General features: G+C 36.0%; 1 protein-coding gene across 4 annotated transcripts in view; it reads left to right on the top strand.

The window, feature by feature from the left end:
* The window catches only part of LOC137660272 (inactive rhomboid protein 1-like), a 49,530-nt gene extending 26,566 nt beyond the window's left edge, over positions 1-22,964 (top strand). For 2 of the 4 annotated variants that reach the window (XM_068395039.1, XM_068395038.1), the window contains 12 exons: positions 7-132; positions 4,266-4,487; positions 4,746-4,820; positions 5,493-5,729; positions 5,870-6,016; positions 8,440-8,514; positions 11,703-11,864; positions 13,637-13,663; positions 14,451-14,539; positions 14,666-14,906; positions 15,647-15,747; positions 16,088-22,964. In XM_068395039.1, coding sequence (XP_068251140.1) covers positions 7-132; positions 4,266-4,487; positions 4,746-4,820; positions 5,493-5,729; positions 5,870-6,016; positions 8,440-8,514; positions 11,703-11,864; positions 13,637-13,663; positions 14,451-14,539; positions 14,666-14,906; positions 15,647-15,747; positions 16,088-16,676 — 2,091 coding nt within the window. In that variant the 3' untranslated portion in view covers positions 16,677-22,964. The remainder of the gene's footprint in view (positions 1-6; positions 133-4,265; positions 4,488-4,745; positions 4,821-5,492; positions 5,730-5,869; positions 6,017-8,439; positions 8,515-11,702; positions 11,865-13,636; positions 13,664-14,450; positions 14,540-14,665; positions 14,907-15,646; positions 15,748-16,087) is intronic. The other 2 variants (XM_068395041.1, XM_068395040.1) reach the window with 1 other exon arrangement.
* Positions 22,965-25,321: the final 2,357 nt, after the last annotated feature.

The raw sequence follows: 25,321 nt of genomic DNA, 5'->3' as shown, positions 1-25,321 counted from the left end.
TCACAGCTTCAGGAGGGAGTGAGCGGTACGATACCAGACTCCATAGATGGAGCAGCTTGGCCGCAGCCACTTCATCGAGGAAAAGATTCAGTCGCCAAAATGACCTGGGATGGTCTCTCTTTTGTGGTTTCTGTAAGTATCTATTTTAACTAGGTTTGTCTTTTTATATCAGGATGTCTCAACTATAGAGCTAGCACTATAAATTCCCTGAGATTTATATGAAAATACTTGGCACTTCTGTAGCTGGAATGATATTCTACTTAGGTACAATAATGCTATTTGCTGCACTTGTCCCATGACCCTCATTTAAATACCAGTCCAAAACTTAAACTTTAACCCCAAGGTCCCAAGGTCTATAGAATAAGAGGTCAACCCACACACAGGTAAATTGGAGGCGAGTAGGGATTAGAGGGGTAAGCATTAAGGGGGGTTAAGTTTTGTGATGTCACTGAGTACCAGTAGCCAGCTAAAGAACAGCGTTCAAAAAGTTCATTCTTTCGAGATTTACCCCTAGAATATACACTTTTTTCCACTTTCCTTTCAATATAGGATACACATGCGTGTAGTAGAGTAATGGGACACTGCATTTAATGGTGAGAAGAAAGGCACCTGGGCTACCTTGTCATTTCAGTTTTGAAATCCAACTATTCTCTGTCCTCTTGAATTCACAAGTCAGTGAGAAGGAGGATGGATATGTATATAAACATCAGGCGAGTATAAAAATAACATTTTATTAAAAATAATTTTATTCATATGAACCTCACCTGATGTTCATTTTACTGACTCCCACACAGATGGAGGTGGGATGCCATTGAAGGAAATGAATAGGAGAATTATAAAATTGACATACATTATAAAATTATAATCCTAAACTCAACCCATCTAGATTAATGGTAACTAACCGTCCTTGAAATACTGAACTCCAGATTATTTTTACAAAGATATTTGAAATATTTTGGAAATAAAGAAATAATGACTTGACTGAACTCAAAAGAGTTAAAAAACCACATTACCAGCATCCACTTAAGGACCTAAAGCTAGCAATATTGATAAAAAAAACATGGGTTCTTCAAGATAATGTTCAGCTAACACCAACATGTTACGCCAACGCCGCTAAAACCTTTTCTAAAAGAGATTCCTGCCAAAATTAGGAGATGTAATTGTACTACTAATATCCTGAACCTTAACTTTGTAGGCTTTTATAAGATATGGATCCAATTCTTTGCAAGTTTCTGTGACCAAACTTTTAACTAGAAATGACTGCATTTTTGGACAGAGAACAATTTGGAATTTTATTCCCATATAGCAAATTAGTGACACTACCTCTGTCCATAGTTTGTAAAAAAAGGAAAAAAAAAACTATTAGCCTTAGTTTGAAATTGGGATAACATTTTATATATCTTGTCTACATCGAACTGCATACTTTAAGTAACTTATTTGGATATTATTGAATAGTCTTATCTTATAGTCTAAATTTATTTATTGACATTTTGATAATACAGTATATATTAAAGACCTTGCTAAACCGATTTTTTGGATGTCTACTTAACGCGTACAGGAACTGAAGTGTATGAGATAAAGTGGCTAAGCACGTGAGGTACTAACCCTAACATTTAACCCATAAGAGAAAAAATTGGATGAGCTAATGGCCAAGCTTGCAATTGAGCAAAGCACACAGGCAATCAAAAGTGCAATTATACAGATTTAGGGAATCTAATAGACTTCTGTAATTGAAAAGGAAGATATTTAGCTTAAAGGAATTATACAATTTACCATCCTATCCACATAATATATTTGTAAAGTCTGTATTTGATCGAGAGGAGTGATTAAATATCCAGACTACCATCTTGTGCATAAGGGTTAAGTGGGTGTTAAGAGGTTGTTTAGCTAGAGGAGGTATATAAGGATTCAGGCTACCATCTTAGTCTTCTGCCTTACAAATTCTAGGTGTATAAAGAGCTGCTAGAAAATGCGGGAGTCCAAGGGTTATGCAGCAGAAAGGTCAGTAGTAAATGCAGGAGGCTCCATTAGAGGACCTTGAACCAGCGAGGTTTCGTTTATCGTCAGAACTCTTAGTGAATGGTGCACTAGAACTCCTAGCTACCAGTTGTCGAGTTAGGCTAGAATCAGGGCAGGTTAGGCCTGAAATGTTACTCTGAATCAGAAACTTATTGGTGTTTGAGCTTCCACAAGGCAAGTTAATGATGTTGAATTCTTAATGGCTAAAAAACTAAACTCAGGCTGTTAACAAAGACAGGTTGGAGAGGCATTACCATTCTCATTCTCTATATAAGCAACTAGCCTAACCTTCCCTGCTAAAAGTAAGCCTTCTATAACTCTAGAAAAAAATCTTTATTATAGAAACTGCAAACAAAAATATTTCAAGAAAGCTTAATAAATCATTATCCACAAACAACAATAGTGACCCAGCTTGAAAATCCTGCATTCAAAGAATTGTTTTTTATTACCAGTAATGATGGGCTCAAAGCAAAATTAAATTGATTCTAGAACAAGATTAGGTAAATGGTTATTCTTGTACAAGTCAAAACATCTTTGAGGTGTAGAACGCTTAAAAACTAAGCGAGACTAGAGTTACTAGCCTTTCTATGTAATTAAAATAACAAAATAATGACTCTGCAGCAAAAAGAGAGAATTAAGAGGTACATAATATGAGAAGCAGTTGTCTAAATATATACTTGAGGAAAAATCCGCATCAAAACCTGAGGAAAAATCTGCATCAAAACCTACTTGAATCTTTTGGGGAGTTTTATTTAGCTATAAAGACTAGGTAATGTTTAAAAGGGATATATATTTCAACATATTCAGGAAATAGCTTAGTGTTTTCTTCATCTCCATATACCATAAAGAAGGAAATCAAAACTTAACACACTTCTATCCCGTTTGTTTATAACTGGTACGAGAGTTGCTACACATTTGTTGAGATTCAGGGTCTAGGGTAGCGGCCACTCTAGTGTAACCAACTTGTGATGTACTTTGCTTGTATTTTTCTCCACATATATATAAAAAAAAAAATTCTGTATTTCTTTCAACAAATGTAAATAATCTTATTTCCTTTAAAATCTTCTTTTTAGTAACTTTTGGTAAATGGTAAAGTATTAGTGATTACATATACCTAGTTAACATTAACCAGTAATGAGGTAGTAGCGCTCTGCGAATGAAGCACACTGCCATCCAAAAAAGGATGCAACCGATCAGAATTTGCTTGAAAGTCCAGCCACAAATGAAGAACGAGATTGCGTGAAAGCATTTATTTGAGCAGGTGGAGGGATATTAGGATCTAGATTACCAACTCAGTCTTCTGCCTCACAATCTAGTTGTCTAATAAAAGTGACTAGAAATGTGAGAATGTAAGGGTTTAGCAGCAGCAGAAGGAATTGAAGGCTCTGCAAGAGGGTTTAGATTTTGTAAGGTGCAGTGAACATTCAGAACCCTTACTGAATAGAACATTATTACGTCTAGACCTGACTTAGAAGTCGGGATAGAGGAATGCAACCGGGCCAGGTAGGATCAGAATTACCACGACCATGTACAAGCGAAGACTCTATGGTCTTCTGAGATTAAACAAAGGAAGCTAAATAAGTAAGAGATATGAAGCCCACCATTATCAAAACTTGGCTGGTTAAGTGTGTATTAGAGAATGGTGCTAGCGTGCCTTATTGGTCATCACCCCTGCTATAAACAACTAGCCTAGTCTTCTCGTAATTTCTCCTACAATAAAGGCAAGTTTCTTTAATGCTTAACCTTGAAACATACTTTCCTCTTGAGGAACAGAGGCAATCACTTTATGCACAATGGTAATTTTAACCATAGTACTAACCCTATGATAACAAATCCAGAGGTGACAATTTAAAATGCAATCAAACTTATCACAATCTGGAAGAGGTGTACGTCGATGTTGAACTGATGAGACAGAAATTTAATGAATAACAAATGGATGTGGCGCTTCGCTTCTTGCCGTTAACGACTGTAATATCTCATTATTCTACTAGAAGGGTGTATTTATTGAAAGAAAATAAAATGGTTTTGTAAAAAATTCTGTGTAAATATCAATAAATCAAGCTTCTTAAGAAAAAGCAATATGAACATCATGGGTGGCTCTTAGAAACATTTTCCTACCCAAAATCAAAATTCCAAGCCAGAGGTCCTTAAAGCATCAAGATAATTTATAATGTTAAAGGCTTTTACAGAAATGATATTGCAAAGTTTGATAGAAGAGTAATGTAAGCTTATCTTTTTTTATATAGACTGTTGCAAAACGAAGAGCGAAGAGCCAGATCTCAGGTACTGCGGGTGGTCGGTCTAAAAGTCGCAGTTATGCCCCAGCGTCCATGTCTGTTGCTGATGATTTTGAAGAACCAGACATGTCCCCCACCACAACTGCAACCACCACTACCACAACTACTGCGGCGAATATGCGGCCCTCTCCTCCTGCAGACCATTACACCATGGAATCTCTCTCTGATGAGGTATGAATGCTTATGTAGAATATCTTGGTTCATTTTGTAGCATTGATGAATGCATACAAAAATTCAATACTGTATTGTTTTTTCCTTATTACGGGAATATATAAGTTTAATTGCCTTCGTAAAAGATGGTTAAGCATTATTGTATGTGTATTAAGAGACTTCGGAAAATATGACGATAAAGTTGCATAAACATTTAAAGTATTTTTAAAGTAAAAAATTATTCGTGTTTCCTTTGGTAAAATTTTACATTATTTTCAGGTGTTCTTTGATAGTAAAGTTGCAGGAAGTCCGGAAGCCGTTACAACCACTGCTAGTTATGATAGTAGTAAAGACGTAAGTATCTGATTTCTCATTTTCATGTACAAAAAATTGTGTAGGCAAAGAATATGAAAAATCAAAAATTAAATTGACTTTGTCATATAAAAGAGGTTGTCTTATTTCTTGGGTATGGTCATTATTTTGACTTTTCTAAAAACAGTTTCACTACTCAAGAGAATTTTTATATCTCTATCAATTTGCAGACCAATGGAAATTACCAGTTGATTTCTAAGTCATAACAATATAAGATTTAAAATTGATATTTGGTTATTATTAACACTAGAGACCTAAAATAATGATTTTGTCATATAACGTAACTAGGTTTTTTTGGTAGTATTTGTATGTCGTCTTCTAGTAACAAGAAGGGATTGAGTGTTTTGCAAATACATTATTTTCTATTTTTTCTGAAAGAAAAATTATCAACTGAAACAGGTAACTAATAATTCTAAGGATCTGCAAAAAAAAAAAAAAAAAATTCCCAACTTTTAACATTCCCAAGAATATCAGAAACAAAGTTTCTTCCAAAATAATAAAAAGATTGTGAAGAGACCCCTTGATGTGTTTCTAGCACATTTTTCACATAAATAGTCATACATAAATGTATTTCTTAATAACCATTTGAAGAAGAATCCATCTTATTTTTTAATACCATATACAAATAATACTCTATTTTATTTTTTCTTTTAGGTTCGAGGTGCAAGGTACCACCACCCAAGTGTTCAAGAGTGGCAGAGACCGGCCATTCAGGTATCAGATTCAGTAGACGCTAGTGGACGGTCTAGTGCTCACATTGGCCGCTCACGTATTTGGAATCGAATTTTGGATAGTTGTTTTGATAATTCAGATCGAAGACAATATGGAAGAGGACTTGTAGGCCGATTATTTAAGCGAACTTTCAAAGAAAGTGTTAGAAAAGAAAAGGATGTAAGTACAGTATAAAATTCTTGTTGAATGTATATTTATTTAGTATCATTTAAAATTAGTTAATGCTTGTATATTATTTAATTCTTCAGTTGTACTTTAATATTTTTTATATATTCCCCAATGTGTTTTCTATTCTATAGATAAAGAAACAACTTGACGAAATGAGTGACTACCGGCCGTACTTTACTTGGTGGGTCACGACTGTTCAAGTATTCATCCTCCTCCTATCAATTCTGTGCTATGGGTTGGCTCCTCAGGGCTTCACTCTTCAACAGCAGTCTGGCGAGGTAAGTTTCTTGAGTGACTGTTTTTAACTGTGGTCAGTGAGTCCTATATATCTTGGAATTTCTGTCAAACATGCAATACCATGGGTATATTTAGACCCGATGGCAACTAGTCCTAGATAAACTACAAGTATATTCAGTATTTTGTTGCTGTCAAAAGGTGTATGATCGAAAAGAGGGTATTTGAAGAATGGCTGCATAGTAATAGTGTAGAGAAATATGAAAGATACAGAGAGATATGTGGATGTAAAACATAAGGTAGCTGAGACAAAGAGAGCGGCTGACTGGTGGTTGGGTCACGGATTGGGTTAGAATAAGAAATTTTGGAAAGAAGTGAAGAGACAATGAAAGATGAAAATGGAAACCTGTTGAAAGGAGAAGAGGCATGGAAAAGGTGGGCAGGCTATTTTGAAAGAATACTGAATGTTGAGGATAATTGGGAGGCAGATATAATTACTATTGCAGATGTTGAGGTGCCAGTGATGGGAGATGAGAATAAGAGAGAGATTACAAGAGAGGAAGTGAAGAGAGCACTAGATGAAATGAGAATAGGAAAAGCACCTGGTATGGATGGTGTGAGGAATGAGATGTTAAAAGGAAGGGGTGTGACTGTACTTGAATGGTTGGTGAGATTGTTTAATTTATGTTTTTATGTTGTCAATGGTACCAGTGGACTTGGAGTGTGCGTGTTTTTTACCACTAAATAAAGGTAAAGGATATGTGCATGAGTGTTGTACTTCAAGGGGTATTAATGGTTGAGTGTGGTTGGAAAAGTGTATGGTAGGGTACTAATTAATAGGATAAAGGATAAAGCAAAAGATGCAATCTTAGAAGTACTGGGTGGTTTTAGAATAGGTGGGGGATGTATGAATCGAATTTTTAGTTAGGCAGATATGCAAAAAATATTTAGCAAAAGGCAAGGTGTACGTTGCATTTATGGATCTGGAGAAAGGTATTGATAGTTGATAGGGAAGCGATGTGGAATGTGATGAGGTTGTATGGAGTTGGTGAAAGGTTGTTGCAAGCAGTGAAGAGTTTCTAGAAAGGCAGTAAAGCATGTGTTAGGATAGGAAATGAAGTGAGTGAGTGGTTTCCTGTGAGGGTGAGGCTGAGACAGGGATGTGTGATGTCGCCATGGTTGTTCAAGTTGTTTGTTGGAGTTGTGAGAGAGGTGAATGCTCAAGTACATGGTTTGAGGAATGAAACTGATATATGAGTGATCATGAGAGGGGGGGGGGGTAAATCAGTTGTTTGCAGATGCTACTATACTGGTTGCAGACTCAGAGGAGAAGCTTGGTTGATTAGTGAAAGAATTTGAAAAGGTATGTGAGAGAAGGAAGTTGAGAGTTAATGTGGGTAAGAGTAAGGTTATAAGATGCACGAGAAGGGAGGGTGGTGCTAGGTTGAATGTCATGTTGAATGGAGAGTTACCCGAGGAAGTAGATCAGTTTAAGTATTCGGGGTCTGCTGTTGCAGCAAATGGTGGAATGGAAGCAGATGTACATCAGAAAGTGAATGAAGGATGTAAAGTGTTGAGACCAGTGAAGAGTGGTAAAGAATAGAGGGTTAGGAATGAATGTAGAGAGAGAATGTAGACACACTTCTGTATGAGAACGTGATTGTACCAACTGAGATATATGGATCGGAGTTGTGGGGAATGAAAGTGATGGAGAGACAGAAATTGCATGTGTTCAGGATGAAGTGCCTGAAGAGTATGGCTGGTGTATCTCAATTAGAGTTAGAATCGAAGTAGTAAGGGTGAGAACGGATGTAAGAAATTATTTAGCAGCTAGAGTAGATATAAATCTGTTGAGATGGTTTGGCTATGTAGAGAGAATGGAAACTGCCTGTCTGCTGGAGATGATGGTGAATGCAAGAGTTGATGGGAGAAGTACAAGAGGAAGGCCAAGGCCTTGGTTGCATGGATGGAGTGAAAAAAGCTATGGTCAATAAAAAGATAGATGTGTGAGAGGCAAGGAAGCTTGCTAGAAATAAGAATGAATGGCGAGCGATTGTGACTCAGTTCCGGTAGGCCCTGCGGCTTCCTCCTGTCGCCTTGGTGACCGCTGAGGTAGCAGCAGTACGGGATTCAGCATATGAAACTTCATTTGTTGTGGATAATGGGGGAGGGTGGGCTGTGGTATCCAAGCAGTACCAACCAAACTTGGCTGAATCCCTCATCAGGCTGGGAGGAGCAAAGAGAGGAAAAGTCCCTTTTTTTCCCCAGTAAACCCCCCCCCCCAAGTTGGGGAAGTGCCTTGCTAATTAATAGTAACTGTCAAAATTGAGAATTATTATGTTTAGGCCTGTAGACAAGTACCATAGGTTAGTTATTTTTTTAAAGAATTGCATTAGGTGAATTAATATTTTTATTCTGTAAAACAATTTAGATTCTGCACCAATTATAGAATGATCTTAACTTCCAGGTACTGATGGCTAGTTTATCAATCCAGACTGTCAACTACTGGGAACCTTCAAATTTTTGGATAGGCCCTAGAGCAGTGAGTATTTATGTACAAGACATATTATTACTTGAAGGAATTTTTATAAAAGTATTATGGTTACAGAATCTATTCAGTTTTAATATTTACATTTCCCTTCTTCGCAAATATTTTACAGTACAGTGGAACCTCTACATCTGAACGTATCTACATCCGAATTTTCCAACATCCGAAGTAAAATTCGAGCAAATTTTTTACTCTACACCCGAATTTTATTTCGACACACGAAGTAAGCTATTTTCGTCGTACCGGTTGTATCCGAATTTTTCGACACGCGAAGTACAATTCGAACACGTTCCGACTCTACACCCGAATGTTTTTTTCGACACCCGAAGTAAACAATACTCGTACGCGTAGTCGGTGCTCATAGCGCCTGAAGTGTTTTTTTATTTCCGCCGATAGAAGGCAGCACATCGACCTCGGAGGGACGCTCAATTAGCGGGGCTTGGGTCAGTCCTCTGTTCTCGTCGGCTTCTTGCGGTTGTGCACTGTGCGTTTTGCTATTAACTCTGTTTTAATCGTGATTTTTTACGTGCATCCTTTAACGGTAATTTACGTAAAGTATGGGTCCTAAAAGGCTTAGTTTTGCCAGTGGTAGTGGTATTGGTGAGAAAAGGAAGAAGGAAATGCTTTCTTTAGAAATTAAGCAAGAAATTATTGAAAAATATGAGCGTGGCGTCCGCGTGAGTGAACTTGCTAAACAGTATGGCCGTAATATGTTGACGATCTCGACAATCCTTAAACAGAAGGAAGCTATTAAAGCAGTGAAACCTTCTAAGGGGATCACTATAATTTCCAAACGCCGTACCCCTATCATAAAAGAGATGGAATGACTTCTACTAGTGTGGATTAAGGACAGAGAGATCGTTGGCGACACCATCACCGAGACCGTCATCTGCGAGAAGGCGCACGCCATCTTTACGGACTTGAAGGAGGAGAGCTCTGGGGGTGATGCTAGGGAGAGTTCAACCGAGCCTTCCTCAGATGATTTCAAGGCATCTCGTGGCTGGTTCGAGAAATTTAAGAAACGGTCCGGGATTCATTCAGTTGTTCGCCACGGAGAGGCTGCTAGTGCGGACACAAAGGCTGCAGCTGACTTTGTCAAGAACTTCGAAAAGATCGTGCAAGAAGAAGGCTACGTAGAGCAGCAGGTGTTTAATTGTGATGAAACCGGGCTGTTTTGGAAGAAGATGCCGAGTCGAACCTACATCACTGCCGAAGAGAAGAAATTGCCTGGGCATAAGCCAATGAAGGATCGGTTGACTCTTGCCCATGTGCCAACGCTAGCGGGGACTTTAAAGTCAAGCCCTTACTGGTTTACCATTCAGAGAACCCTAGGGCTTTTAAAGCACACAACGTCGATAAGGATCAGCTTCATGTTTTCTGGCGATCCAACTCGAAGGCCTGGGTTACTAGGCAATTCTTTGTGCAATGGGTTAACCAAGTTTTCGGCCCTTCTGTGAAGAAGTATCTTCATGAACAGAAATTGCCTTTAAAGTGCCTGCTATGCCTTGACAATGCACCCGCTCACCCCCCCGGACTTGAAGATGATATCTTCGATGAATTCAAGTTCATAAAGGTGCTGTATCTTCCACCGAATACCACCTCTATCCTCCAGCCCATGGACCAGCAAGTCATCTCTAATTTTAAGAAGCTGTACACCAAGCACTTATTTAAGCAGTGCTTTAATGTCACGCAAAGCACCAACTTAACTTTGCGTGAATTTTGGAGTGGCCACTTCAACATCGTGCACTGCTTGAAGATCATAGATCAGGCTTGGGTGGGATTAACTCGACGGACCCTCAATTCTGCCTGGAAGAAGCTGTGGCCTGATGCAGTTTCTCCCCGAGATTTCGAGGGTTTTGACCCCGAACCTGATCCCGTGGTCGATGCAGCGGAAGCCGTAGAGGAAATCGTCTCCCTTGGCAAGTCCATGGGTCTGGAGGTCGACGCAGATGACGTTACGGAACTCGTCGCCGAACATCACGACGAACTTACCACGGATGAGCTCAAGGAACTCCATGCTATGTTGGAGCACATGAGTGATGACGAGGAAGGGAGCGAGGAGGTAGAACATGTGTTAGGTTCGGTGCATATAAAAGAGGTGTTAGGAAAATATCAAGACGTGGTCGACTTCATCGACAAATACCATCCAAAGAAATTGCAGGTTTGTCGTGTAGTTTCTCAATTCGATGATGTTTGCCTAACTCACTTTCGAAACATTCTGAAAAGCCGTACCAAGCAATTATCTATCGATAATTTCTTTAAAAAAACTGCGAAGCGAACTCGTGATGAAGAGGATGTAAGTGATTCGAAGAAAACGGCAAAGAGTGAAGCGAAAGAAAGTGAAACAAAGAAAACGGAAAAGAGTGAAGCGAAAGAAATTCAGTCAATTTTAAGTGTAGAGAGTGAAAGTGATTAAAATTACGTAATCATCTAAAAGAAAAAAAAATGTAAAAAAAAAATATAAAATATAAAAAAAAAAAAAATAAGCTAAGTTATGTTAGGTTCACTTAGTGTAAGTTAGAATAAGTTACAGTAGTGTACGTTTATCGTAGTTAACCTCTCTACCTCCTCGCCGCCCGTCCATCTCTTCTCTGCGTAGCAAGACTAACAACACCTGCGCTGGTGTTTCTAAGGTAAAGTGACGCTAAAATCCCGTTTCTTATTTATCATTTTTTGCTAATTCTTCTTATTTACATGTCTATTCTTCTTATTTACATGTCTATTATCTAATTTAGTGTTCATTATTCTCATGGGAAAATTATGTGTAGTAGTTTATTAAGAAGTTATCATAGGTTTTTGGGCTCAACCACGGATTAATCCTATTTCAATGTATTATGGGAAAATTCGTTTCGACATCCGAACATTTTCTACATCCGAAGTTGGTTATGGAACGGATTAAATTCGTATGTAGAGGTTCCACTGTATATCGATAATTAAATGAAATACACCTCAAATTTGAAGTACAATATGTAGTACATATATCTGTGGTGTTGGGATTGTAGATACTTTTCAGTAAGCCATTATGCATAATCCTGTTTTAATGCCTTTGGTTGTCACTTCTCATTGTTATATATTGCTGGACTAGAATGTTTGTTTTCCTAGTTATTTTTTTTTTTTTTTTTTTTTTTTTTTTTTTTTTTTCTTTTTGTATGTGTATAATGAGATACATTTGTGTTTTGCAGGCGGATCTCATACATTTAGGAGCAAAATTTGCCCCGTGTATGAGGAAAGATGAAAAAATATACCGCCATGTAGAAGAACAGAGAAGAGCAGAGAGGGAAACAGGGTGTTGCATACGTAATGATGACTCTGGTTGTGTACAGTCCTCTAAAGGAGAATGTTCGGTAAGAAGTGTTCTATCATTTTCCTTATAGAGGGCTTTGTAGTATCTGGATTTATGCTAACCCAGTTTTAAATTGCCCATAGACAATAAGTATTAAAGTTCAGTGTGTGTGTGTGTGCGGGTTTTTTTTTTTTTTAAACAAGTAAAGGCTTAACATGAAGTGATTACAACTGCTATGGGTAAATGAAATGAATGATAAGTGGCTTGAAGCTTTAGTTCAACATTTTATAAAACATATTCATTTGAAAATTACTTTTAAAGAATTGAAATGAATTGCTTCAAATAATTTAGATTCTTCGAGTGATTAGTATAGCTTGGGTTGTAATAGATTGAATGGTGTGCAGTAGAAGCATTAAGGGAAATCAAAATAAGATTACTTTTGTTCTTTATAAGTAAGGAATGATATCATGTAAGTCCGAAAAAGTGTTCATTAATCAGATGAGCAGAATAAACAAATCCTGTTATACCTAAGTTTAGAAATCCCAGGTATTAAGAAGAGTTTTGTTGCTACAATACTCTAGAATTTTCCAAATTTTTGGAATGTAATAATATACAGGTGACTGTTTACCTAACTATTTAACACCAGTTAAATGTCAGTTTAGTTATGAAATCAGTATTAGTAACTGTGTGTGTTCCATTTCAAATATAGCTGGCTCATTGTTTGCAGTTATGAACGACATTATTATTATTCCATTATTCAAACACTGTAAATGATTCAACTAATAGACACGTGAAATATTAAACTTTTATATGTTATTCTGTGAAGTGAAATTGATACAGTAGCTGTTTACTTCTCATCCCATTGAGTAGTAAATAATTGTTATTTACTGTATCGTAACAGTTTTATCACCATACTCGGAGAATCCCACTAGTTGAAAAAAACGCCATGTAAAGAACATTGCACAGAAGAGTACCAGTTGCGTTATATATAATTTACCAATTGCAGAGTAGTTAACATAGAGAGACAGCTATAATGATAGGATTTATTCTGTTGTTGTCAGGACTGATTAGGGACCAGATATAGAAATCTTCACTATTGATCTCGCCACAACTTACGAGTACTGTAATATTTAGCGATCTTAACTAAAGAAAATCCACTCATGTAAAACTAACAACCACCACAGCCAGACATTCTTTTCATGTCACATGAGTTTTGATAATGCTAACTAGACAGAATTTCTAATGTGTTTGTGCTATACTTCAAAATATTTTGGTAATTCTTTCTCATTGGTGTCAGGTATTATAAGGAAAAAATTATAAGGGTTTGGCAATTTCAGTGAGATTAAAACGAGTCGGAAAACTACTGAAGCTGTACATTCACTGAAACCTTTTCTTTTATTGCCAGGCCTAGGAAGAGTGAAAGTCTCAGATCAATGGTGGGCGGAAATGATCTAAAATTAATAGTTTATTTTTATGTATTGTGTAGATATGTATGTGTATTATAAAAGTATTTTGTATGGAAGGATTGATATTTTAAAGATTTAGATGATTTTTTTTCACCTAGCTACTTATAAGATTTTACATAAGAAATAACACATTCATCTATATACAGTGGTTCCACATTAAGTGGGATATTATTAATTCACTTTTGGGTGGTAATGGATTACTGATTGCTTACTGACCTTACCAACTTTTTTCCCAAATAATAGCTTTAGCAATCATTTTTAAACTAATGGTCCACACTAATCATAAATATGTCTTCAAACTAGTTTACTAGTATTCTCCATGTTATATCGTGCCAACTAATTGTTTGTTCTACTGATATTCCTTAAGCCACTTGTTCAAGGAGACATGGATTCGGTAAGGATTTTTTTCATCTATTAATCCTTCCCAAGTTGTTATGTTGACACCTTTTTTTAATCATTGCAGTATCTTATCATTAGAATTTCCGTTTGCATGCACCTGGAACAGCATGACCCCAATTCTGTCATTAAACCTTGTATCAGTTTGAATTAAACCCTAATCCTTGCATCACAGGTCAATACCGCTTTTGGAAGAAAGGGCATCCCTTCTTGACCAGTTTACTTATCTTACATGCTTAAATATTATATGGGTGAAGTGAGAGCTTCACAGGCTAATATTTTTTTTTATACAATAATTTTTTTTTCTCACTTAGTATTTCGTCTGTATAAATAAAATATAATTTATGTACGTACGCTTTTACTATTTATTTTCCCTTGTGATTTTTTCATATAATTTTATTGCACAGAGAGGTTCTACATTGTAAATAAAGGTTTATTTAAACTGTTTCCAGTGTAGGAATTTATCATCTTTAATGTTGAGAATGCTGTTATCTATATTTAGGTTTCTCTTTAATCTTATAAAATTCTGTAAGACCGGATAAAGGCATGCAGAAAGCTGAATTTGAGGAATTGTATGATGACAAGACATCTATCAAAATTCTCTTAGATCCATAAGTTAAACTCTGGAAATATTGGGTGTACAGTATGGGATCCATTAAATGTGATAAGAGCTGTTAGGGATGTTCAAATTTCAGTCTAAGGGTTCATAATGCATCTTGCTTCTATGTTATAAATTTTGAAGACCGTTTCATTCTTTCTATTTACACTGTTCTTTCTCATTTCAGACAAGGTTATCGGTGTGGAAAAAATGGAGTGAGCTTGCAAAAGGACCTGATGGACGCCTTTCTGGGTCAGTTTGTGGCCAAGATCCAGAGTAAGTAATGATTTTTGGTAGTTCTTAGTTTATATTAAAGGCTTGAACATACTTGCAAATTAATTGAATTATTTAAATACTTAACACACTTTGTATGTTATTAAATTTGTGGTTTTTTTTTTTCAGTTTTTGTAAAGAGCCGGCTTCAGTACCTCCTCATGAGTGGCCTGACGATATTACAAGGTGGCCAATTTGTAGAAAAAGAATAGCGGCTGTTAAAAAAGTTAATACTGCAGAGCATATGGCATGTGAAGTTATTGGCCACCCATGCTGTATAGGAATTCATGGGGAATGCAGAATAACAACAAGGGAGTACTGTAATTTTGTGCGCGGCTACTTCCATGAAGAGGCTACGCTTTGTGCTCAGGTATGTTGTTCATCAGCGGAATATTTTTTTGCAAATATACAAATTGCCTTCACCAAAAGCAGAGATTTTACTAAGGGTATGTATTTGCCCCTGTCTGTTTCTTGGTTTATTTATTTGTTTGTAAGCAACTTTACACAAAAAATTACTGTGCCAGTTTTGACCAAATTTGGTAGTCATGTTGGGTATGACCTAAGGATGAATCTCACATATTAGATGAAGTATTTCAAAGTACAAGTACACAGCAGTACTTGGTATAAAATAATGGGGGTAGCCGACATCAACAAATGTCAAGTAAATTGCATATATTTTGTTAGTTTATTTTTTACTTGTGAACAACATAACACAAAAACTATTGAATCAATTTCAACGAAACTTGGTGGACATGTGGGCAATAACCCTAAGACAAATCCATTAGATTTTGAAAAAATTCATGAAAGTAAGCAAATAAGACTGCTTGGTGCGGTGAAGGCATGCTCTCTTCTACTGAGTGCCCCTCTAGTTAGATTATTTAATGGTTCATTTTCCGAGACTATAATTTCCACTTGTAGTTGAGAACCTGTATTCCCTCTCCGGATATATATTAGTTTAATAACCCGACCATTTTTTCTCCTTTCTGAGCTTATATGGTATATAGGTGACATGACATTTGTAGTTTTATTATTTAAGATTATCTAAACCAGTATTGAAAAATGGTGATTTCTGGCTCCTTGTTACCTTTCTTAACACTGAGTTTTTTTCAGGTTTCCTGTTTGAACAACGTATGTGGTATGATACCGTTCCACAACCCTGATGTTCCAGACCAGTTTTATAGATTGTGGACATCGTTATTTATTCATGCAGGGTAAGAATATGAAGTAGAGGAATTCTAGCAGAGCTGGGTTTGTGAAATTTTATTTTTTTTTAATTGTTGTATCTGTATAATGAGGTAAGAACTTATGTTAAGTTAAACTTTTGAATAATGAACATTTTTATATCGGTAAAACATTAATAGCATTCATGTATTGCTTTAACAGTTAAGTAACAAAATAATTTGTTTTTACACTTCTTACAAATTATGGTAGACAGATTTTAGAAAATATGGTGTTACAGAATATACTGTATAATATTGAACATGATTAATGTGTTTAGCTTTTATTGAAAAAATTAAAATTTCAACTGAATTAATTACCATTTTTTTCCAGAGTTATACACCTGTTCATCTCGGTAATACTGCAATACTATCTAATGCGGGATGTGGAGAAGCTGGCTGGTCCTGTTCGTATTGGAGTCATCTACATCGTTTCCGGCATTGCAGGCAACCTGGCCTCTGCGATTTTTGTTCCGTATCGGGCAGAAGTTGGTCCTTCAGGTTCCCAGTTTGGGCTATTAGCCTGTGTGTTTGTGGAATTTATCAACAGTTGGCAGATGATGCAGAGCCCTTGGAGGGTTTTAGGAAAACTAGTGGCCATGACCGTAACACTTTTCCTAGTGGGGCTCTTACCGTGGGTTGATAATTATGCCCACATATTCGGTTTCATCTTTGGGTTCCTGCTTTCTTATGCACTGCTACCGTTTGTGTCGTTTGGTCCGTACGACAAACGGAGGAAGGTGTTGCTCATCTGGGTGTGTCTGGTGGCCGTGGTGGTGATGCTCACAGCGCTGATAATACTCTTCTACGTCACGCCCATATACGAGTGTAAAATCTGCGAATATCTCAACTGCATTCCTCTCACGCGAGACTTTTGTGCAGAGCAAAACATAAATTTCAACAAAAAGTTGGATATAATCTGAGAGGCTGATGGTCGCTCGAGCGGCATCCGCCGTCAGTCAACGGTCACCGACGTGCCAACATTTCTAGTAATATACCCATTGTACTGTAATTATTACATAATTATTACATAATTATTACAATTATAACATAATTGTAATTATGTTATACAAGTGATCAATGCTGTTACGGTCATTTTCTAGTTTCATACTCGGGGAAATATGGGATACACCACCACCTGTTTTGGCCCACATGTTTTGAGGGTCAAACTAGCATTGGGTTAGATGAACAAATTGGCATTTCAAAAGTTATGAGCAAGAATTGTATGCATGTTTAGTAAATCTCACTTGTATTTATTTTAGAAATATCATCGATGTAGTTCCATTATTCATTTCATATCTTCATGGAAAAGTCTCATTAAAGCAGCCTTTGCTCTAAGAGCACCTTGTGTGAATATCAAAATCTTGTATACAGTATTTCACAATTTAGTCACTGAATATTTATAGACTGAGCAGGAGTTTGAATCAGCAAACTCCATTGGCAATAACTCTAAAGAACTTAAAAATGGTTGCATCTCAACATATCTTGCCCATAATGTGCATTTATGCCAATTTTTTCATGACCTTTCTTGATGTTGTGGCAATGCCTGTCGCACCAGAACACAGAACAGTGAGGATATAAACGGGCACTTGAACCAAGAAATTAGGGCCACAATTTTGAAATGCCACTTAGCAAGACAAAATGACTACACCCAACTAGAGCGTTTACAGTATAGTAGTTACTTTTTTTTATAACAACCATAAACCGCTCAAACACGTGATGACAATTTTACCAGTGGACTTCCACAATTGTGACCCAAGAGATGAAATGGAGAGTGAAAGATGCAAAAAATAATAAAAAGGAAGAAAAAAAATATTAAAGAATCCTCTCTTTGTCTCATATGTTAATTTCATTGTATGTGAAAAATGACATAAAAATGTAGGTTAGGATCCTTCCTTTCCATTCCCTTCCCTTAATAATTTTGCTCATCCCTTGACCCTCCCTATACCCTCATGCATAGTATTAAGATGATTGAATTTGATATCCTTGATTTCTTATTGGTCCTAGAACTCTGGTAATTTTAATAGCCAGTCTCTCTCACTCTCCACTGTAGAGCAGCACGGGGAGGATCAGAAGGGGTGTCGTCAGTCACGTCTGCTTCCATTCATCACATTGGTGTTGATCATCCCATCATTGCATTACATTCACTTTTTCATGAGGATGTATGAGAAAAAAATGTTAGCTTAAATTTTTATAGAATATAAGACATTTAACTTAAGTTGTGGTATAAGCATGTCATATTCATAGTACTGTTTATATTAATACAGCACTATGAAAAAGGCTCTGTGACTATTTGGTGGAAGTTGTAAATGCAAGGTTGATTGATTAAAGGTTATGTTGTTCAGCCAGGTTATTGGCATTATCTCAGACATGAAAATTCTTCCATTTGAGTGATATGGTCATAGGGGTTTTAACATTTTTTATGCTAAACTAGTTCAATTGGACATGACAGAATAATTGTGGGAAATTGTAAATGTCAAAATTTAGATTTAATGTGTATACTGTTAAAAATAGATTGAACATATTGGAAGTGCAACAATGAATTTGCATTTGTAAAAATACTGAGGTTATACTTGCTGCTCCCAGAATTTCTTTTCATTTTCTTGAACTAATTATTTTTTGTAATATATTTTTGTGTGAAATTAAGTTGAAATAATGACTTATTTACAGGGAGACATTAATTTTCCCTTTTAACATTTGACTTGTATTGCATCTCAGAGTAGGACTACTTGCCTATGCAAATGTTGTGATAAACATTAAACAAGCAGTTTTAATTTTTTTTTTCTCTTAGATTTGATGGCACTTTTTCATTCTTGCCTAATTAAAGATACTTGATATTAAAATTTTGAGAGTACAGTATAAACCTGTCAGCAAGTTAAAAATTATTGAGAAGTTAATGGTAATATTTCCAGTGATTTATTCAGAATATTAACATTAGCAATGCCTAAAACATAGAACGAGGGATATGTCAAATGTAGCATGAGTGATAGGTGCTGAGTAACCTCAGCCTAAGGAAGAATTGATTTTAAGATAAGGTTTTTCTATGGTAGTAGTTTAAGGTCACACTGCTGTATGAGAAGGCATTTCATGTTAATTCATTGTATTTTAATCTCATTGTACCTTCATCCTTCTCATGCATTATGCATTTCACATCATACTGCAAAACTGTAGCAGTAAATCGATCATCCATGATTTATACACAACGTGACTGACTGCCTCTTTTTTTCAAGAAAATTGGTAACAATGCTAGAATGTTGGGCTGGCCGCAATTCTTTCGTGGTCACAACTGTATAATGTTCTGCGATAAATTGATATGTGGATCATGGTTAAGTGTACAGTCCTGTCCTGTAGGCATGAAGTTGGAGTGGTTATGTTTTCAGAGAAATCCAAAGTTGGTAATAGCAATTTTATTTCCATCTTTTGTTTCTGTTTTGTCTGTAGTTGACTACAGATTTATTATAATAGATAATAGATGTTGTGATATTAGATTTTTCATATACTGTATGTAATTTTATGTTAAAATATGCAGGGCACTTTAGTTTTATTTTAAGTTACTACTTTCATAGTTTAGTTGCACTTATTTTTTCTCTGATATTTATAACCATTCCAACATTAATGCATTTTCTAATTATTTAAAGTCAGTGTCTTTTTCATGTAAGCATGCTGCCAGTGGCAACCAACTTGCATCTTATTGATCAGCTGTGAACTTGTTGTGCCTCACTGAAATATCATGGTAATGATAATTTACATGACTCAATGGAAAAAGATTTTTTCAAGCCTTATATAACTTGGATCAGTTTCACAATTGTATTTTTCAGAATTAGTTTTTAAAAGTATAAAAAAAGGCTCATCAAAGAATCCTGAAATTTCCTTTCAACTTTTTACACAGTATATATAGAACGTGATATTTCAGTTGGAGGCACCAAAGATTTGAAAGAAATTGAAATGTAGGATTAAATCAAGAATCATTTTGTAATACTGGTTTGAGGAAGACTATAGTGTCAGCATAGTATGATGGTATAGGTTCAGATACTACAACTCTATTCTTATGCCAAGCAGATCATCAAATTGTATAAATTATAAAAATCATCATGCATCCATATTGGTATAATTGTCAGTACTACTGCAATATGGTTATAATTATTTTTGTTGGGATGTAATGTTGTAGAAAGTTTAAAATATAGAAAGCTGGTGTATAAAGAATGGTAAAAGCTATTTTCATTCATGTTTTATAGTCAATCAAATAACATGTCTTCTTTCCACATTGAATTACTCTAATAAATATCAATTAGGGTTCATAGAGATTATTTGCAAGCGTATTAACCATGTTTAGAGAAATTTGGTTAGGCCCAGTACTTCATATAAAATGGACATTTAATGAAGGTATCAGTACTTTATGTATAGAGTAAAAGACGTTCAGTGAAGGTATAACTATATAAGGATAAACATGGGTTTCACACTATATATATATTTTAGTGTGTCTATCACGGCATTAGCATTACAGTGCTGGGCCAATTCATAAATAATATTTAATGGAAATGCATATTGAAATAATCCAAAAAAAAAAAAAGGCAGGGAGCTCGAGAATTTGAACCGAATACCATCGTACTTGATTGACTTTTGCAGCTCTTTATAAAAATAGTGTGTGACAGCATGGGAAGGACTGTTAAAGGCTTGAATTAGCTCGTCAGTTGATCAGAGAGAGTTACAATGCAAGTGGATTTCTAAGCAGTTTATGAACATTTACTTTTGCTTAGCTTTTGTATTATCCTCACTATGTTGCCCCCTTAATAAGTATGTATTTATTTATATAGATTACATATATAGATTTATGTATCTGTATATATCAATTTATATATGTACTGTATATATATACATAAATATCATTTGAGGCAGTGAAACAACTTCCACATTAACTGTGATTTGTAGAACAGGTTATCCTTATTGAGTTTTTGTGTTTGCAAGGTGTTTTTAATCCCTTCCCACATCCCTCCCATGACCAAGTTTCTGTAGCTTAAGGTTTTAATGGTTATGTTGCATGTATATTGTTGAAATCTTATACATATTCTTTAAAATTTTTTTACATACATATGCTATTTTTAACAACATTCAAACCACAGTATAGGAATTTTCTTTGTGCACAGAAATACAGTCAATTAATTTCTCAGGCTGCATTAAATTCTAACTTCTCTATAACGGAAATTTATCAGCTACAGGTCTTGCCTGTCATTTACCTAATGAAAATTGGTCAGAGAAGTTGATTAACAAGACATTTATATGGAATACAAATACAAGTGATAATGCCACTGTGAGCTAAAGAAGAGTTCTGTGTGGTAGTAGCTTGTAACATTTTTTTTCTTTTAATAATTTTTACCCCTCCTTTGCCTAGACCTGTTATTCCAAGAACCCTGACATTTTTCCCATACACAAGGTTGATTTCTGTGATGCGCCAAAATTTTGTCTGGTTGGAGGGGAATCCCTTTCATAATTTCTCTAGTAATTACAACGAGGCTACCAAAAGCTTAAGATTTGGATCACAGTTATGCCACTTCAAATCCTTTAATATTTTATGTTGAGAAAAATATTATTTGGCATGTGTGAGTTCATTCCGTTCTCCTGCCTCTTTTGTTATTATCAACTATGGTGTTTCTAGTCTCTTGCATAAGCCTGGAAATTTGGCATTTGTATTTTTATATTGCTTCTTTGATACTTCCTATAATATACGAGTTGATGCGAGCATTGCAGATAGTAGTAGTGTAGTTTTGTTACGGTAATTATTCGAAAACTTCGTCATCAAAAGATACTAGGAATATTGGAGATTTTATCATATCAGAAGATACTAAAAAGGTCAAAGGTCAACTTTAAAATCACAACAGACTAATTGGGAGTTTTTGTTATTGGCAGCTGACCTAAGTTTAGATTTGTCTGTAAGTTACTCTAGTTTCTGATTTATTCTAAGGAAAGTTAATTATTTTAGATTTGTCATATACAGAGAAGCTGAACTAATAAATTACAGTATGCTGATTCCCTCATTTGTTTTTAATATATTTGCTTAATCTTGGTTCTTTATAGAAACTTCATTATAAAATATTTAGCTTATTACAGATAATTAACTGCACAAGTTAGTATTATAATATGTTGTATAATTTCTCTCCAAATTAGTTATCCAAGTCTCATAAGATCTATTGGAAGATATTAGTTATAAATTAAAAATTAAGATTTCTGATGCCTTCACATCCTACAGTTGCAGTTTTTTTTTTTTTTAATTGGTATATGTTCAGTAATAGTTTGAAATAACGTCTGCTTGAAATTATCACACTAGTTTATTTTTATAAAGTAATTTATTTCCAATTTAAAAGATTAAGTATATTTTTTGTACTTGCACAAACAGATGTCTTATGGGATGGCAGGTGGTCACATATATAAAGCAATGCAATACAGTTAACTAATTATTTAAAAGTTTTGTTATACCCATAGCATCTGATTGTACAAAAAATTTTAATTAGCCAGGTTGTTTCTTGGTGTGCAAGAGATTGGTTGTGTACCCACGGAATGTTTACCATTATTAAATGTTTTATTGCCCTAAAGGAAGGACAGCTTGTCCTAAATGCTTGTTCCATTATTTCCCTGTAGTAACCCCTAATTAAGAGGACAACCACAAGTCTTTGTGTATTTTACCAAAGATTATCATCTCTATAGTCATGTAAAACTTTACAATTAAGACTTTTCTTATTATCAAGTAATTATTATCAAGTAGTGTATTTGTGATGGATTAACATGTAAAAAGTTACTCATTTGTGACCTATAGGCTAAAAGACTGAAGTTCTTATGTGTGATGAGAAGTGCTTTACCTCTGAGCAGGCGGAGCAGTAACCCACCTTACTAGGGTATCCACTGGCTGACCAGAAATTTCAACACTGGGTATTGTATAAATATAATAAGATGCTTGAGTATTTTGGCCTATGCATATTGTCTGACTGTACAGTTTCTGTGTGTATGGTATGATTGTGAGGCATTTTTTATGTTTTTGTATAAAAATACAATACCATACGTTTTGAGCACACTCACATGCTTTTTGTATTGACCCAATTAACAAAGAAAATAAAAACTAAAAATGTATAGACGAAATAATGTAAAACTCCCCAACATAGATTTTTATGAAAACGGGGTGAAAAAACATTTGTGTACTAATAAAATGCTAAAAAATGTAAGGCTTATCAATTACCCCAATATAATCATTTTATCTCCTATTGGGGGCCATGTCTTAAGGGATAGTGCCTTAATCTTCAAACTAAATTGAGGAAACAGCAAATCTTAGAATACAACGACCAGAATGTCAAGGTTTTCTACTGTCCCTTCCTCAACAGCCATAGAAGAAGCATCCCGTCACCTAAATCCAGAAGACTCTGGGTCAGAAGTTTCTTTCTCCAATGGGGTTTTGCTCCTGGACAACAAAACACTAGGTCCAGGCTGAGGAGGAGGAGGGAGCAGGTGGAACTTAATGCTAGACCTCCCGGGAATGAGGGATCCTTAGACAGGATCATCATAGACACCAATTCTTCGACTAACTTTTAGCATTAACTGAGGTGGATCAATTTTAGCAATAACCGAGGTGTCAGTGAGATGCAAGCTAACCGAAACTAAGAGGAATGGTAACTTGCTAACAGAAACCAAGATACAGTGAAGTGGTGCCTCAACTATTCTACCAATAAGCGAGGCATCTACAGGATGCAAGCTGACCAAAACTGGGAGGAATGTTAACTTGCCTAGCAGAAACATGGGTCAAGAGCGGACCTAACGAGTTGGCCCAACCTAAAGGGTCACCAAAGGTTGGCAAGGAAGACTGAAGTCTATTCTGAGGATCCTTGGAGTAAGGCTGCTACCTCTTGGGGTAAAGATCATCCTCCTACCCAAAATCTACTTCAGGTGGACCTCGGGTCCTGATGGGGATCTGTTACTACTTCATGGTGTAAGTCGGATTATATATACATAACATACAGTATATTTATAAATACTTTATCAATGGTAGGGGATTGTTTTCTTTTTTTAAATTACTGGACCTTACACAGTGCATAAAAATACATGTAGCCTATACAATAGTGTAATGTACCTACTTATACAGAACTAATAGACAATGCCTGTGGTTGGCCTCCATGCTGCTATCAGAAAGTCAATCTCAAGCTTTCCAGACATGATGTACAGCAAAAAGACACCAAAAAATTAAAAAAAAAAAAAACAGCACAAATTCCGAATGTGTATCATAAACAAAGATGGCAAATTAATGCTTAAGTTACGTCTTGCATAACCCACTACTTCGCGTTATTACTTTTTCTCTACATCTAGAAGTAGTTCGTTGTATCAATGAACAAAACATCTTGGTTATGCTTCCGAGAAATCTACAAACTGCGCTGAAGGGAATCTCTTTTTTTTCTCTTCCGAAAAACGAGTAGAAATATCTGAAATCATACTTGACAGTATCAGGAATGGACTGTGAGGCGGAGGTCATAGGAGATTAGTTCTCTTACCAGAAAATATTCAAAGGGGATGGTACCCCTGAGGACTAGGAATGGTGATCAACTGCACTTGGGGGGGGGGGGGTGTTAATGGCTTCTCTTGATGGGGCGGCAGAAGACTCATGACGAAGAGGAGACTTTGCTTTCGACAGTGCCAGGCCTTACAGAAGTCTTGCCTTTAACGGAATACACTCTAGAGCTTATGATGGCCATAATGTCCTTGGGGCATTGTTCTTATCTGCGTCGTCACCCTGCTTCTCTAGGGTGAAATGGGTAAAGTTGGCTTGTTTAGAACTTGCCCCTAAGGTTAAATTAATATCGTCATCTTTCCCATAGAGGATGAGAGGAGGCAGGCTGACAGCAAAGTATCAGATGCCAGAGAACCAGGAAAAAAAAAAAAAAAAGTTCAGCATATTTCTTAGACAGGAAAACCCCAAAGGCAGAGACTCTCGCTTGAGCTTTTTCCTCATGCTGTATTCCTGCCAATGGGAGGATGACCATTCCTTACAAGGGGGATGACTGTAAGAAGTCACAATACTTGCAAGAAGGGCACAAAGAGTGGGGTTCCATGGCCACCTTGCTAATGAATGTTCTGCGCCACTCGCTAGATATTCCGGGGCAAAACTTCATGGCCAAGTAACACATGGCAGGCAGGAAGTCTGAAAATAGGGGAAAAAAATAAAACGAGCCAAGTTTAGGACACTGAGCATACGTCTGTATGACTTCAGCTGACGTCAAAGTGACTACTCGGTCACTTCCCTGCTACTCGCCAGCAACTTCACATATCTCGATATAAATCTTGAACAGCAAAATTCCTGCTTTACTGTTAATCATACTCCTATTATAGGACAGGGATAAGGATTTGTATCCATATAAGAACAAATGACTAATTTGCCTGATAATTCCATTACAGTACAATACTTAAAAGGGCTTTCATTTATGGTACAGAGGATTAATTTGGCCCATTCATTAGAATCAACGGCAGTAATATTCCAAGATATGGAGTCATATTAACATGTTTGATATCTCATTTGGTACAATTAGAAGTCACCTCC

This window comes from Palaemon carinicauda, chromosome 20 (genome assembly GCF_036898095.1).
Source record: "Palaemon carinicauda isolate YSFRI2023 chromosome 20, ASM3689809v2, whole genome shotgun sequence".
In the NCBI taxonomy this organism is placed as follows: domain Eukaryota; kingdom Metazoa; phylum Arthropoda; class Malacostraca; order Decapoda; family Palaemonidae; genus Palaemon; species Palaemon carinicauda.
Note: the sequence above shows the minus strand (reverse complement) of the source record. Positions and strands in the feature narration are given on the sequence as shown.